Here is a 17385-nt window from a genome sequence, read left to right as displayed (position 1 = left end):
GCCAGGAATTGGCATAGATGTGGTGGATGTAGAAAATATACTATACATGGAATGGTACTGAATAAAGAGTATTACATTAAATATTGTTATTATGGAGTCTGACAACTGTGGGGATGAAGGACCTGCGGTAGTGTTCCGTCTTGCATTGGGGTTGCAGCAGTCTGTTGCTGAAGGAGCTGCTTAAGGCCCCGACAGTCTCGTTGAGGGGGTGAGAGGGATTGTCCATGATGGATGTCAGCTCGGCCAACATCCTCCTCTCACCCACCTCCTCAATTGTGTCCAGGACTGAGCCGGCTCTCCTAACCAGCCTAGCCAGTCTCTTTCTGTCCCTGTCAGTGCTTCCACAGCCCCAACAGACGACTGCATAGCAAATCGCAGACGCCACTGCAGTGTCGTAGAAAGTCCTTTACAGTGTCCGGCACACGCCAAATGACCTCCGTCTCCTCAGGACGTGGAGACGACTCTGGCCCTTCTTGTAGAGAACATCTGTGTTTATTGTTTATTGTTAGTTCAGGGGGTTACACTGCAGACTTCGAAACAAGAGGTCAGAGTTCGATTCCCGGCCTTCCTCTGATTTGTGTAAAAAAATTGATGATTTTCAGTCGCTTTGGACAAAAAGCGTAAGCAAAATGAATTAAATTTCACATGTACTTTAAATTATTTGCGTAGACTGAGTTATGTAGAATCATTTCTGGTGATTAAAATGAGTGGATTGTAAACACTTTCTAAATCAAAATATTGTTTGGACAATACAGTTCCACAAATGTCCACTTCCAAGTTGTGTCAAATGTTTTAATTGCATTGACTGCGAATGCAACCACTGTGATTCTGCAGCCACACGTCGTCTCCCCACAACACGCGTCTCAACCACATCCGTGTTAAACCGCACGCAGACGTTCGCTACTCACGAGTGTGTATTATTTTGAAACGCCCAGACGGAAGTCCCCCGTCACCCGGTAGGTCTCGCTTGTCGGAGGCGCGTGAGACAGTCGGTGCGGCTGTCAGTGCATCCGGCCACGGCACCTGGACAAACTCTTAGGAGATGTGGCGGCTCGTGGACAGTGTCGCCCCCCCGCCGGCAGGAACCCCCTCCGCCTGCACAGTCCCCATCTCACGGAGCATGAACATACGCGGAGTCATTTGAGAGCCATGCGTTTTTCTCTCCCCCTCCCACAGTTGGCGGGCGGGCGTTCTCCTGCAGCCAGGCGTCGCACTTGGGGAAGCATCGCCCCACTCGGCACCAGTGCTGGCTGCTGATGCGGCACGGATGCTAGCTCACTGACGGACGAACGCGCGCGTTTGAGTCAGTTGTGTCCGCGGGCTCGGAGCGACGCCGACGCGCAGCGTGAAGGGGCCTTTCGGTTCAGCGCCATGAAGTGTCGTCACTCACCTCGCGGGGGGCCGACGCGCGTTCCTCCCTAAGTCACAACTCCCACACACAAACTCCGACCTGACGACATTTACTTCACCGTCGACAGGTGACGCCTCTTCTTCTACGCTTTTTTTCTTCTCCTTTCTTCTTCTCTAAATTAAAGTCTCCATTCACTCCGCCGGCGGGCTCCCTCCGCCCCGCGCCGCGCCTCGCAGGAGCCCCACGTGCAGACGTGTCCGGCGGGAGGACGGACGATGCGGAGCGGCTCCTCGGACGGAGGAGCGACGCGTGGCTGCCGCGCCGACCCGGCCGAGTGCCCCTGGGGCCGGAGCAGGGCGCGTTAAGCCCAGGGCCGACCCCCGCGCAAGCCTCGGGTCCGGCACCGCACCAGTCATGACGAGGCACTAATGCGGCCTGTCACCTCCTCAGCCGGCGCACGTCCAGGTGAAGTGGACCAGGCGGAAGTGAGGCTCCCGAGTGCCACACGCGTGTTAAAGCCAGGGGGTCGTCGCATTCCTGTGCACACAGATCTACATACAGGGGACCCTCCTCGTGGATTACATTACTTCATTGCTCCCCAGACCCCCCCCCTGGATGCATCCTCCTCTGATGGCCCCCAGACTCCACTCTGAGAGCCACTGGGCACAGTTCTCATCCTGAAGGGCCCCTCCGGGTTGCCTTTCTGTCGCTCCACTGATAAGAGAGAACTTTTCGACCATGCACTGAAGACTTAACCGGAAGCCTTAGCAGGAGTCAGATTTACACCGAGTCAGCCATGCCTGTCAGGAAAAAAGGTGAGTCACTGCATGTGCCAACAGGGTAAGAAGAGATTCCGACCCCTGTCGCCCTATTGCATCTGACCTTAGTTTGAGAGTAACAGTCCTGACTCAACATTTTGGTGTCAGTGTGCCGTGGACAGTAAACGGGTATTATTTCCTGCGAAACACCTCGTGTTCTTTCAAATTTGTTCTTTTACCTTCCCTGGTTCAACCTGACGACAACCCGTGCACAAAGCCGGCTCCACGCACAAGTTCATTTTTCTGCTTTGGTGTGGAAGCAACGGCCTGCACAGAGCCGTGACCTCAACCCAGCCGACCATTTTTGAACCTTACCGAAGCAAATTAGGGGTGGACCGATTATCAACGCCGATACTCACCACTTTTATGGTTATCGGTCATTTCTTAAGCCAACTTTCCGATAAGATAATTTCATTATAAAATGCCCCACTGTGGCTCTGACGCAGCTGCAGTCACGACTCGTCTTCAGGCCATTTGTGAATTTGACATATGCTTTAAGGCATTTCAACAACGGTTTGTGTTAAAGGGGTAGTTCAGTGATTTTGTAGTGGGGATTCATGAGTTACTCATGAATAGTTAATATGTCACCTTATGGAGATGGTGACCAGCGGAGTTTGGAGGGGAAGTGGAAGCAGCGTAAGTCTGAGTCCCACTGTTTTTTTCAGTCGTACTTCGTCCAGGTATTACTACACCAACTCGCCGCGGTAGCTTCGAGTCGAACAGACGATTTTCTGAGTGATACTCTACTGGTGCGAGCTGGCGCAGTAATACGTGGCGAAATGTGGCGAAAGAGACGTTTTTCGGTGGTCCCCTCTGATACAGTGGGACTGTGACTTACGCTACTTCCACTTTTCCGCCAAACTCTGTTAAATGTCATCGCTGATCACCATCTCCATTAGGTCACATATTAACTATGCTTAAGTAACTCATACACCCCCACTTCAAAATCACTCAAGAGTTTGTATTTTCAAATATCGGTTATCGGCCTTTTTAGATTAGTAGTAAATTGATATCGGCCCTGAAAAAAACACATCGGTCGACCCCTGGAGCAAATTTCTGCAGCCAGGTTCCACAAACCTATTCAAGCATCACATATGTCTGGCATGCTGAGGTGTCCACATACTTTTGGCCACATATTATATATCATCTTCTGTCTCTGAGTACAGTTGTGGAGGAGGATAAACCCACATAACATCTATAGTGTCTGCATATAAAGTTTTAGGGCAGTTGTTTTAATGTTGTATATATGTATACATCTATCATAAAGAAATCCAACCAAGAAAACAGCGCAGCCTGTGTGATCTGCCCCCTCCTCTGCAGACACTGCTCGCGCCTTGGGCCTTTTGGACGAGTACTGCACTAAACTGAGGAAGCCGGAGGAGCAGCAGCTCAAAACTGCCATTCAGAGAGTGATGGGGATTTTCAAAAGCAACCTGTTTGAAGCTCTTCTCGGTAAGTCAGCGGAGAAGCAACCAGTTCATCAAGCAACTGGTGTTTTCAGTTCATACATGTGCCAGTTCATATTGTAGTGGTTAAAAAAAACTTAAACATTTGAACTACTAAGGGTATACAAGATTGACTCGCTCTCTTCTAGCTTCACAAACATGACAGAGTGATAGGATGGTGTGTGGAAGTAATGACTTGATTAATTCACTTTAACAATAACGATGAACAATAAGCATTGAGTTTGATATTTCAGAGAAAACTTTAACAGTTTGATCAGTCCAGTCTTTCTAGGTAGATGTGCTCACAACTTACCTTATAGGGAAGGCAGTCAGAGTTGGGGTTCACAGATAAAGTCAAGTATTTTGATACAGGACAACAGAACTGAGATAGCACGGCTGCAGATCTATATAGCTTTTTTCCTGAATTTTTATTGTATATTTTTGCTATTCTTTGTGATACTCTGCTGCTGCTTGCAAGTGCAGTTTGTAAACATCACTCGTCGACACATTAAGAGACCTGCTGGCAAGTGCTGATGCAATGCTTTTGGCCTAGTGGTTTGCGTCGGTCTCCTATACCCATGGTCCCGGTAGGCCTGGGCGATTTGGAAAAAAATCTTACCTTGATAATTTTTTTCATATTGATCGATATCGATATGTATACGATAAAAGTCAAATCACTATTTCTGTCAAGCTTAAATGTTGTGAGATGTGAAGATATCATAATATTTAAACAAATTAATTTGGGTTTTGGTATTATTATTATTATTTATTTTCTGTAAGAAGTTGAACATGACAAATGTACTGTAGGTCATTATACAGGTGCTGCTGTATAATGCACTTGTATAAATACAACTGCTGATACAAATGCTTTCGACACAGTTTGCAGCGCACACTAATACTCTGCTTCTTGTCGGACTTTACATATTCTTTGGACGCTTCTGTTAAACAATGTCCTCGTCTATTGAGCCTTGGGCAGTTGTCCCATTTTCTCTTTTTTCTCGCTCTCACTCCTGACGGACTGATGAGCTGCAGAAGCCCAAACATGAACAGAGCTGCTGTCGGCTGCTTCTCCGCTCTCTGCTATGTGCGTCAACCTAACTTGACGTGGCAGCCACATGATTGGTTCACTACGGCTCTATTCTCATTATCATTGGCTGTTAGTGTTGTCTGTCGAAACATGAATGGAATTAGTTATATCAAAGTTATATCGACGTGTCTTAAATTTCTATCGAGGAAAAGCTATTTCGCGATAATTATCGTCGTCGTTTTATCGCCCAGGCCTAGGTCTTAGTAAACAAAACAAGAGACAAGCTTTCTTGGAGAAGGTTAACCAGTAGTTGATAAGAAAGGACAGGTCAGCTCACCAGTATGCTGGCTGAACATTTTTAACAATAACATTTAAAAAAACAAAACAGTTTAACACTTCAGTCTATCTGGAGGCTTATGCTGCCTCTTAGATCTTCTCAGTTCTGCTGTCGTGTCCACATGCCCGGGTACTGCCTGTGGTCCTCCAGCAGGGTTTGAGGCAGGACCAGGTCGAGCAGGTTGCACCGATAGTCCATCAGTGTGCTCAGATGTAGCTGGCACCACCACACAGTCCATGGTGTTGCTCAAACTGTCCTTATGTGAAACATCTTGAGGCCCTTCCCCCCCTACATCAGGGAGGATGCGCACATGTTCCTGGTGCCTGTGAACCTGTCTGCCATCACACAAGTCCACTACAAAGGACACTGGACCAGTTCTGTAATGAATGACCCCTGGCAGCCAGGGTGAACCACTGGCAAAGTTCCTGACATACACACAGTCCCCTGGTGTGAGAAGCTAGTCTGAAACATGTTGATCTCGTCTCACTTTATGCTTTTCCTGCGACCAGACAACTCTTGCTTCCACATTTGGACGAAGGAGATCTAGATGAGACTTTGGCTAACTCCCCATTAACATCTCTGTGGGTGACAGCCCAGTTGTTGTGTGAGGAGTAATCCCGTATTGGAACAAGACACGGGAGAGTTTAGTTTAGTGAGTGTCCCGACATTTTCTTCAGGCCATCTTTCAGCGTCTCAACAGCACAGTTCTGCTAAACCGTTAGAGGCCAGATGGTACGGTGCAGTGCGGACATGACGGATCCCGTTTCCCTCCATGAAGTCCTGGAAAACCTCACTAGTGAAAGTAGGCCCATTGTCAGTTACAACAGTATCTGGCAGTCCATGTGTTGCAAATACACTTCTGAGCACATCTGTGGTCACTGGGGCTGTGATGTGACATGACATGTGCATCCAGCCACTTTGAGTGTGAGTCTACCAGCACTAGAAACATGTGACCCATAAATGGACCAGCAAAATCCATGTGGAGCCTGGACCACGCATGGCTAGGCCACTCCCATGGGTGGAGTGGAGCAGGTGCCGGCATCTTTTGGTTACTCTGACATTGTGAACATGCCTTATCCTTTTCTTCTAAGGCACAGTCCATCGCCAGGTCATTTGTGTGGTGGAGACCCCTGGTGGGCTTCATGCAGCTCCTCCATTATTCGTGCTTGCCCCTGTGGCGGAACAATCACCCTGGACCCCCAGAGGACACAGCCATCAAGAACACTAAGCTCTTGCTGACGCTTGGCATAGGGCTTGAGCTCCTCTTGGTCAACTGCTGTAGCCCAGCCCTGCATAACCCATGTCTTCACTTGTGACAAAACTGGATCTCTTTCAGTCCAAAGTTTAATATGCTTTGCTGTCACTAGAGAGCTAGACAGTCTGTCTAACCAAAACACAGTTTCTGGGGGTAGGCTAGACTGATTTGGCGTCTCCGGGAGGGGAAGACGGCTGAGGGTGTCAGCATTTTGCATTTTCACTTCCCGCTTTGTACACTATGTGATACTGGTACGCTGACAAGGTTAATGCCCAGCGCTGCACTGAAGCCATGGGTGGAATGGCTTTTGACTCACTAAACAGACCTATTAGAGGCTTATTGTCTGTAAAGATGGTCAAAGTGCGACCATACAGGTACTGGTGGAAACGTTTTACAGCAAAAACTACAGCTAGCCCCTCTTTCTCTAATTGTGAGTACCCCTTTTCTGCTGCTGTAAGGGTACGAGACACATACCCAATGGGTTTTTCCGCGCCATCCTCCATGAGATGTGAAAGAACCGCCCACACGCCAGAGGGCGATGCATCGCAGGATAAGATGACATCTCTGTCTGGATCGAAATGTACAAGCAGTGTTTCTGAGTGTAACAGGTCTTTAACCTGCTGAAACGCTTCCTCCTGATCTTTTTGCCACTTCCATGAGCTGTCTTTGTGCAGCAGCTGATATAGCGGGGCAAGTAATGTGGAGAGATCAGGTAAAAACTTCCCATAGTAGTTTACTAAGCCCAAAAATGAGCTCTGTCACGTTCTTTGGGCTCGGAGCCTCCTTTACTGCCCTCACCTTCTCTTCCACAGGAGAAAGACCCTGAGCTGAAATCCTGTGTCCCAGGTAGGTGACACTTTGGGCTTGAAACACACATTTCCTGCGCTTCAGACGCAGTCCATCTTCAGCCATTCTCTTCAACACCTGGTCAAGATTCTTCTGTTTCACCTGTGACCAGTGTCGTCTAAGTAGACAGCAACCTGGGGAATGTTTTGCAGAAGATTGTCCATAGTGCGCTGAAAAATAGCTGGACTGGATGTAACTCCAAATACCAGGCGGTTTAACCTAAACAGCCCCTTGTGGGTGTTGATCGTCACATACTGCTTAGAGTCCTCATCCAGCAGCAGCTGTTGGTACGCATGACTCTTTTCCAGCTTTGTCAATGTTTTTCCACCTGCCAGTGTGGCGAACATGTCTTCCACTCGTGGTAGTGGATAGGTGTCAAGTTGTGAAGTTTGGTTTATCGTGAGTATGTAGTCACCACATACACGTACTTCCCCATCCTCTTTCAGCACTGGCACAATCGGGGCTGCCCAGTCGGAGAACTTGATTGGTTCAATGACTCCTAACTGCTGCAGTCTCTCCAACTCTACTTCTACCTTAGCCTTCATGGCATATGGCACTGTGCGTGGTTTGAAGAAACTTTAATCTTTAAACACATCTCCATACTTTGATAGGAAGTCTCCCTCCACTGTCACATACTTGATATCCCCCCAGTTCAGGCGGTTTTTCAGTGCTTTTTTGAAAGTAAGTGTAGCTTTGCCTAACAAACGGCGCTGCATGACATCATCGTTTATGCCACAGACCAACCTGCCGCGCAGCATGTCGTCCAGTACACTTTCAAACTCGCAGTACTCTGATAGTTGTCTAGATAGTTATTAGAATTCTGCCACTGAAACTCCTGTTTTACCCTCAAGATGTACTCACATGGTTGAATTTGAACAGCTGTATAATTCATTGTTAGAATTCCTTATCATTGGTCAATGAGGGGCTGCACAGTGGTGTAGTGGTTAGTGCTATCGCCTCACAGCAATAAGGTTCTGGGTAAGCATCCCAGTTCGAACCAACCAGGGCCTTTCTTTTCTCCCAGTGCTCGCATGCGTTCTCTCTGGGTTTTCCCCCTTTCCCCCTACAGTCCAAAGACATGCAGACTGGGGTTAGGTTAATTGTTGTGTTATGCTGCTGGTTGACCCTGGCTCTTGCCAAATGTCAGCTGGGATTGGCTCCAGCCCCCCAATGACCCTCAACGGATAAAGCGGTATAGAATATATATTTGATGGATGGATGATCAATGAGTTCTTTTTGACAAATAGATTGGAGTTGCAAGTTTTGAAGACTCCTGATGAATTATTCTTTAAATTCAGTTATAGGACGGCTAGGGCTGCTTAGTTAGGTTTAAATTTTCAAACCGGGTCAAGAATATAGGGTTTTAAAAAACCTGTTCCCCATATGCCATCTAAAGTTCTTCAATTTTCTCACCAAAACTTCCAGTCCTTTTCTTTAACCGTGACTGCCAACATTCATAATAAGCATTTAAATATTACAACATTAGGTGATTGTTTGACTTGCTAATCGGGAGTATTTGAAAAAATGTATCCTTCCTCCTACATTCGGTAGATTATGTAGAGGCAATACTGTTAAAGCAGTCCCTGCTTTATCCCAAATGCATCCTGGATGTTGGACCACTCACCGGCATACCTTCTCCCATCCGACGCCATGATTTAGCACTCTGTTGTTATTACAGAGCCGATTTTAGAGTGCTCTGGCAGACAGTGGTCGAACTCTGTCCAGGCACTGTGGGTTGACCTCGTGATATCTACACTGCCTAAAAGCTCTGACCATCTTCCTCTGTGAGGGTTTAAAATTGTCATTAACAAAACGAAACCAATCATGGGAGATGGCGTTTAGTTCACAGTGTAGCTGCGTCATATATCCAATATATGGTTAAGCTTAGACTATTTTCCCTTATTCGTTATACTTTTCACAAAGACTGAAAGTAAATGCTCATTTATTTGTTTGTTTCATTAATGATAAATGCGGCAGGTAATATTTTGCACCAAAGCTACTGAATACCTTCCAGAGTTTTTCACTACAGTGGCACTCTCTTATATAAACATTCATCATTGCAGTCAGCTTAATAGCAGTTGCATGGATGTATGATGCAAGAGTTCAGAAATTATGCTTCCATTTCCTGGTATTTAAATGGTAAATGAACTGTATTTATATTGCACTCTTCTAGTCTTATCAACCATCTAAAGTGCTTACAGTACATTCACACATTCACACAGCATTTCTTCTATCCCCCATCATTCATCATTGTGTCTTGCCTAAGGACACTTTTAGCAAGTAAACAACATGTTATATTTGGTTGAATAACCCCTGCTTGCAATAACTGACATGTCGCTAGCTCCACAGATCTTAATAGAGCTTGTATGTTCTGGATCATGAACAGACCCTTTCTTCTCTACACTTAAGCCTTTCTCTTGGTTTATCTTGGTGCCATCCAGCCATAAAACTTTTTTCCAGGACTTAAGTGGCTCCATGCATCTTGTGCTAAACACACCTTTTTTGTGTGTAAATTCTCTTCTATCACAAACACATCTTCACAGTCCTTTTTTGTTCCATTGTTTTAGAATTGGGTTATAATAAATTATAATAAATATTTATGAAACTTTTTTTTTACACAATACATATTAATTCCTTGGAAAAGCTCCATAAGGACTAGTTTTTTTCTTTTAATATGTGGATTACATTCTAATGTCTAATCTTTCGGTACGTTTGAATGCTTACGTAATGTCGTGCAACAGATGTTCTCCAGGAGCATGCTTGTATCTTGCACTCAAATGCTATGCTTAAAACTTCCATTGACCACAAGCTGTCATTACAAATATTATTCATTGTTCATTGTTGACCACTTAACTAATTAAGTTAACTAATGTCATTCATTCATCTGAGACCATTAGTTCTCATTGGGATATATTAGGATGTGGTGATAGAAAGCAGTGGCGTGGTTGCTCTTTATTCGATTTTTATTAATCATTTGAAGGCTTCATTAGTGCAGAGTTGTTTTTCACACTAATAACTGCACACTCAACAAAGATGGACAATAAATGTCTGACCATTTCCTTTGGTAGTGATGGGGGACAATAGGTCTGTGGAATGCAGTCAAACACAGTTACAACTATGTGATGGAATAAATGTCTCCTGAAATAGATGTAATCATCTTACAAAGCATTAGGTGCTGTCTAATCTGGCCAGTGGCGTGGGCGCTCCAGCTAAACCCCATCACTGCAGAGTGGATGTAAGTGTGGATTAACCCATTCATCATCCTACTACCCCTCATACACTCATCCGCACAGTTGAAGGACTCACTGATCTGCTTCTAGCTCAAGCTTCATACTGTTATTACACATCTGAGGCCTACATTTTGTCTAGGTGCTGTAAGTGTGGAGAGCATCATCCTGGGTGCTCATGTTTTGCCAAAAGATCTTTTTATCCTTGTGCAGTGACAAAACGGGGGAACGACCAAAATGCAGATGTGACAGACCAAATGTTTTAACAAAACAACAGGAGAGACGCTTAACGGGAGATGATTCAGGCAAAGTCAAATCCAGAGAGAGAGCTGTCCGAACAAGTAACAAATCCAAGAGGAGCAAGCAAAGATCAGAATCCAGGTAGAAGTCCAGGATATCATACACCAAAGGCAAATCAAAAACAGGCAAGGAGCTGAATGGGAAGCAGGAACTGAAATGGTAGGAAAGGTAGTGTCTGAGTGGCAAACCCACCATGACGTCAACTGTTGGTTTGTAAACTTCCAGTTTGCATTTTGACTAGTGCCATGTTTTGTTTTTTTCAACAAGACATAGAATTGGGGGTGGGTATGACCACTGCGTGTCCACCTACACATTCAACCATGCACAGATTGGACGGACCAGCTTTCAATCATGCTGTATCCGTCCTACGGTTTTTTATCTTCTATTTTGATCTAAATTTACAAAATGATTCGTCCAATACAATCATTATGTATTGGACAAAACTAGAGATTGAGACCATACCTTCCTCGTGAAAATGTTTACTGATGTTATAAATCAAGTATTCTATATATATAATTTCTCATAGATTTCTATAGAAACTGACTTCTGTTTGTAACCAGTGGAGTCGCCCTCTGCCGGTTATTCGAGAGAATACAGACTTCAGTCACTTTTGCATTGACTTCATATTCCAGACCCGGCGACTACGTCCATTATTATATACAGTCTATGGTAGTGACATGACCAAAATAAAACGGGAAGTCCAAAAAAGAAAAGTAACACAAAAAAGGTCCACAGGAAGTAGATCATCACAGATAATAGTGTCTTTAAAAATCTGTAAGTTGCAGTATATTCATGTTAATGTTGGACCCATTTCAAAATATTTCTTTGAAATACATGTTCAGTGTTTCCCCTAGTATAGAGTTGTAGCAGTGGACGTGAAAATTGTGAGCCAGTACTTTTATCGACACTGCTTATCGGTACTTTTATTTTGGCTTTATGACTCCTTTTTCGAAGAAAAAAATAAAAGCTACAGTGTGTAATATTTAGAAGAACTTATTCACAGAAATTTGAATATATTGTCCATATATATGTGTTTATATATGTACAGTATAATCACCTGCAACAAAGAACCAATGTTTTTTGACCTCAGAATTTGGAATAGCAACAATTTATCATAGATGAATGCTCTAATTTCTTCAATACCATTAGCATCACCTATAACACCGGAGCTTATTGATACTACAGTCTTTCATAATTTAGCGCAGTGGCCTGTTTAATACCGGGCGAGAGGGAGCTCTCCTCTCGTAAAAATGTATAATAATAATTTAGCACGGGTGGTCAAAATCCAGCAGCTATGAAAATATCACCTGGTCAGTCACTGCAGGGGCCTGTCAAATAAGTGCATGCGCACTTTCCCAGTACATTTTATGATCACACAAAGAGTTGAAAAATTATTTGCCATGGTATTATTAACCACTGTGCAGATTTATGGCATATTATCATGGATCTATTACTTAGCATGTGTGTCGAATGGTTGGGTTGAAAGCAGAGAAACGGGGGAGACGGGAGAGGTGGGGGAGAAAGAAAAAGTGCAGGAACAGCTGTATTACATTAACATTAACAATTAAGTACTTTTAACTAGGCCTTTTGTTTTGACAGTATAGATAAAATGATGTAAGCCAACTTAAATATTCTTATTACATTTAACATAAAATATTTATGTTCTCTTAAATAATTGTTCACTTTATCTGTACCTTTATCTATAAGTAAAAACTGCTTATTTCCAATTTATTTTATTGTACTTTAATTCCTTTTTGAAACCATTACATAAATAGTAGTTTTAACTCAAAATTCAAAAATACACAAATTTATGACAATAACAAAACATGTTAAAACAGACAAGTTACACAACACAATGCAAGTTCTTTCTTTTATTAAACAACCATAAAGTATTAGCCACACATCGACAGCAAAAATTCTTGCAAATAAAAAAGAATCCTTCAATAAAAGTGTAGGGGCCTGTAAATGGCCTGATGTTTTTTTAACAAATCACTTAATGATGTGGACAATAAGGATACAAGTCACTACAGCAGTGCCACTCATTGCGCGGCTCACAAAGCTTTAATTGGCTTCTTGCATGGCATGCACAGCAGACAAAATACACAAAGCCTAGAGAGACTTACAAGTTCTGAGGTGTAATTGAACGCAACGTCAGCGCAAGTTATCTAGTGCAGTGACCCTCATGCTGTCCATATGAATAGAAATTAGCGAATGCAGTACCAGGGTCTTACATGCTACCAAAAATCTGCCCTACATTTAGCCGGTCTGTCTATGTGTCTGTAGTGTTGTGTTTTTTCCCCACCAGCCTACCAGCAAAAGTGTTCAGTCAGAATAATGAGGCAGTATATGTAATATAACTTTTCTGTCTGTTCATGTTTTTTTCCTTTCAGAATGATTGATGTAAAAAAAACATGTCCTTGATATTTGGCATTTTCTATGGTGAAATTGCTTTTTCTTCTTTTGCATAAACACTGGATTGGCAGTGCATAGTTTGGCACTAAATATTTAGCTGTAGGTTGACCTTATAGTTAGGCATACTGTATGTTCTAAAAGCTTTGCTGTCAAGCTGAGAAGTTTACAGTGACCAGCCTGAGTGGACATCTGACTTACACTTTTTGCATTTTATAAAGTTGGATACTTAATTGTAGTCATGTTGCATTAGGTTCTTTTTACCTCCAACAAGGAGGTCAATTTTCACACCTGTCCATTTGTTCCTTTGTTTGATTGGTTTGTCAGCAGGATTATGCAAAAACTATTGAACTGATTCCCACAAAACTTGGCGGAAGAAAGAACCCATTAAATTTTGGCACAGATCTGGACAAACATGCGGATCCAGTCATTTTTGTATCTCTTCCCTTAACATTGCGAGATAGTGTTCTTTAGTATTAAAAAAAAAAGTTCCCAGGGAATAATGCATTGATCTTGATGAAAATCCTAGTGGATTCACATGCGGTTTCATAAGATGACTGGCAGGCCGTGGTGGAAGTATGCCCTCTACTGAGTGCAATTCTAATTGAATCTAATTAATGGAACGTGGTGTGTTGTTACGCTTTGAATAGTTGGGTTTGGAAGTAGTTTTCTTTTGCATGAGAAGAGGTAGTCCTTGAACTGTTCTGTTGTTACAGAGATCATTTTAGGATTAAATCGCTGTTTTTAAGGCATTAGTGTGGATGTAGCAACAATCACCTCACCTGTATGAACTGGCTCAGGCGGAATTCAAAGAGTCCTGATCTCATTGTCTGACAAAATGTCCCACAAAGGTGTTTAATGAGCTCTATCTGTCATTGTCTGTAGAGCAGCTCAGTCCTTTTTATAGGACGCGTCTCTCTGCCGTGCTGCCTGAGAGATCCCATATGAGACTTCACTTTCTCTAATCTACTCTCAGCATTAATTGAATCTGTCCCAGGCAGACTGTGACCAGTAGGAGTAAACAACAGTCTACAGTAATGGGTTAGAAAAGAACTGTATGAAGTTATGCATGTTTCACATCATCTTTTTGCATTGTAATTATATGAATTCTTGAATTTCAGTGCTGTGATGAATGTGTATATTTAAAACATGTGACATTTTCAGTTGTTTGATGCCTTTCCACTTTGTTGACCTTTCATTTGGCCATTTGGGGCGCTTCCATAAATAACCTCCGTGTTGTTTTCAGGTAGTCTTGGTTTGGTTCCAGTCACACTTTTTTGTGGTTCATTGTGGTGTGAAAGCAATATAGCCAAACCACAGGACATGATATTGTAGGATTATTTCAGAAGATTAACTCCTATTATCCATCAGCATATGGGACCACAGTAACACATATATATATAAGTGTGTGTGTGTGTGTGTGTGTGTGTGTGTGTGTGTGTGTGTGTGTGTGTGTGTGTGTGTGTGTGTGTGTGTGTGTGTGTGTGTGTGTGTGTGTGTGTGTGTGTGTGTGTGTGTGTGTGTGTGTGTGTGTGTGTGTGTGTGTGTGTGTGTGTGACATGTTAGAAAATGAGTGCAAGTATATTTCCTGATCAATCAAAATGAGAAGTAATATAAACAGGTATGTTGTGCTTGCGATATACTCACATTTTGGAAGCTGCTCAGTTGAAAAGTAAGAGGAATAGAGTGACCACACTTTAAGCTGCTTGTTTGCCGCCCACAGCGATGAGTGGAACTAATAGCCCATTATAGATTACAAACATGCACGGCACCAGGATTTTTTCTCTCCTACGACTAAGGAGGGGCTTGACCAATAAGTGGCGGTGCTAAGAAAATAGTCATGACTTCAGTTACTTTATAAGGAAGTTCGCATTGTAGGCCTACAACCCCACCCTGTGGGATCGGTGATGCCCGACGCAAATCGTTACTAGATGATGAATTGTGTTTAGTAACAATATTTATTAATATTTATCAATTAATAGCTGCTCCACATTAAGATCAGACAAACCACCTTAAGGTCAGATATAGTTAGGTTTCATTTATATGCTCAATTTTACGCTCATCACAAGGACTAACATGGTGCCATGGAAAAATGTTACGTCGCCTATTTGGGAATATTTGGGTTTTACCTGTTATAAAGCTGCATTTGACGTTCATCGGACTGAAAATGTTTTAATTAATTTATATTTAATAGCAGTGTATCCTTTATTCAAGCAACGGCTCCCTTTTAAAAGTGTACTACGTACTACCCGTCACTTTCTGACTTAACAGCCTCAAGAATTATATTTTACAATTCTTCATATTATAAACTAACATAATAATTAAGGCAAGTCAAGTTTTAAATTCAAGATATTAAGATTTTTGTTCCCGTCTAAACGAGTCTTGGCAGGCACAATGCGCGCCGCTGCAGTGTTGTAAGTCCGCCTAATAAAGTCACTGATGATCACTACAAGTTAAAAAGCTCTCAATCTTTCTATTTACATCTTTAATTATTGCTTCAACCACCTGTATATGATTCCACCGCACAAAGTGGAAGACACATAGACAAAAACATCAAAGGCACGGGCGCTGTCCAGGGTGCTGAATTATTTCAGCCAAAAACATCACACAGATCTGACAGCACATTGCATTATAAAACTTAAACCTTATTGTTTAGAGCATTTAACCAACATACCGACACTTGTTTATGCATTACAGTATGGAACTATTTTCCCCTTTTAAATTCCAAATGACGTGTCATGATGAGCAATCTCTGCAGCACCCACGAGTGTGTGTAAATGTTTGTTAGAAAGAAAGCAATGGGGAAAGCGATCTAAGCAGCAGTAAGGCTCATGCGATGATGACCGAGATCCAGCACCTGGTCTGTGACGCAGGGGCGCAGCAGCTCAGCTGGTGAGCCGGCGCGTCTCTGGTCTTTAAACAAACAGCAGCGTGCTGAGTTCAGACACGATGGCAGAGCAACACACAAATCACAGTCAAGCGACACTGATGATAACGCGGTTATTATAGCAGCAATAAACGGGACACGGCGGTCCGGTACAAACTTCAGAACAATACACAGTAAGTTAAACTTACTGAAATGCACATAAAATAAACCTACGTTCTGCCCGGAGCTAAAGCCTCTTACTGTACCCCTTTGCGGGGGAACGAGCGTGTGTGGTCCGTCCTCGGATGCGGCGATGCGCGCTCCCCTGGGTTCGAAGGCGGTCGACTCGGTTGAAAGCCTGTGGGTTCAGGTCTTTCCTTCTGCAGGGATCAATAGACAGAGTGTTCCGTCTCGGCGGCTCTTGTCTCGGTACCGGTGCTGTGTGCGTTTCCAAACACGTACAAGGAAGAGGGGAAAAAAAGGCCGGATTCCAGTTCGTCCAGCGAAGTCGGGAATCCTGGGGCCTGGTTCAGCTGCATGCACGGACACTTCTTCTGGTTTCTAGAGTAATCTAGAGTAACCTGATCAAAGCGGGTTTCTTTCAGGGAGAGCAATGAGCAGTGGGCATCGCATTGTTTTATAGTGGCTATGACGTCACGCGACCCCTCGCGGTGCCGTGCGGGTCTCTGCCACGGAGGGATGCGAGTTGGGCTGTGTCCAAACTACGCCCCCAGGTGGGAGATGCGGGGTTGCCGCAGGTCGCTGCGGGGGTCCAGGGGTCTTGGCGTCCCTTTCTTCAGAAGACCATGCGGTCAGGCTTCTGAGATAACATGTAGGCCGAAGTTGTCATATACCCATGGTGCTTGTGCACAACACATGTCAAAGGTTAAGAGTGTCATTGGGAGGTTTTAAGGGTTTCATCTGTACTTAATGGATTACAGGACTTCTCTTGTGCTTTAGATTAGATAGATCATCTGTTGGAGCAGTTGTTAAGGTCAGGGACACATGAAAAACATTTACTACTGTATGTATGTGTTCCATCAGTCTGTCAATGGAAGCTTAACAATATCGCATATGCAAGTCTTCTCTTAATTTTAAAGCTACAGGGCTCCAGAGTGCGACCACTGCGCACGTGCGACCAAAAATCTGTCGCACTTGTGCGCCTAACATTTAGCCTATCTGTCTATGTGTGTGGTGTTATGTTTTTTTTCCCTCAGAACTTTGACGTGACGCCCGCAGTTGACTGATCACTCCCGGACTCCTGCCCCTCTCACACACATTGGTGTACACCGGCAGACTCGCTCCCTCAGAAGAAAAGAAAAAAGTCTTGCAGTCTGGAGTGCTGTTGCCTTCCTTTGCATATTCGATAGCGATTGGTTGTTGTATTAGTGACGTACCAGATCTAGCTGGCCCGGGATTCGTTTGGATTTTAAATTTGACAGAGGTGCACAGAAATCTCCTCCTCCAGGAGAGGAATGTGAAAACACCTCTATAATGACAACAT

General features: G+C 43.8%; 1 protein-coding gene across 17 annotated transcripts in view; it reads left to right on the top strand.

Annotated features, from left to right (window-relative positions):
* Positions 1 to 996: 996 nt before the first annotated feature.
* dlg2 (discs, large homolog 2 (Drosophila)) overlaps positions 997 to 17385 on the top strand; it is a 179087-nt gene continuing 162698 nt past the window's right edge. For 5 of the 17 annotated variants that reach the window (XM_035625966.2, XM_035625947.2, XM_035625951.2 and 2 more), the window contains exons 1-2: positions 1006 to 2166; positions 3490 to 3621. In XM_035625966.2, the coding sequence (XP_035481859.1) occupies positions 2148 to 2166; positions 3490 to 3621 (151 nt within the window). In that variant the 5' untranslated portion in view covers positions 1006 to 2147. Of the gene's footprint in view, positions 2167 to 3489; positions 3622 to 17385 lie in introns of all 17 variants that reach the window. The other 12 variants (XM_035625949.2, XM_035625953.2, XM_035625952.2 and 9 more) reach the window with 6 other exon arrangements.

The sequence above is a fragment of the Scophthalmus maximus genome, chromosome 2 (genome assembly GCF_022379125.1).
Source record: "Scophthalmus maximus strain ysfricsl-2021 chromosome 2, ASM2237912v1, whole genome shotgun sequence".
In the NCBI taxonomy this organism is placed as follows: domain Eukaryota; kingdom Metazoa; phylum Chordata; class Actinopteri; order Pleuronectiformes; family Scophthalmidae; genus Scophthalmus; species Scophthalmus maximus.
Note: the sequence above shows the minus strand (reverse complement) of the source record. Positions and strands in the feature narration are given on the sequence as shown.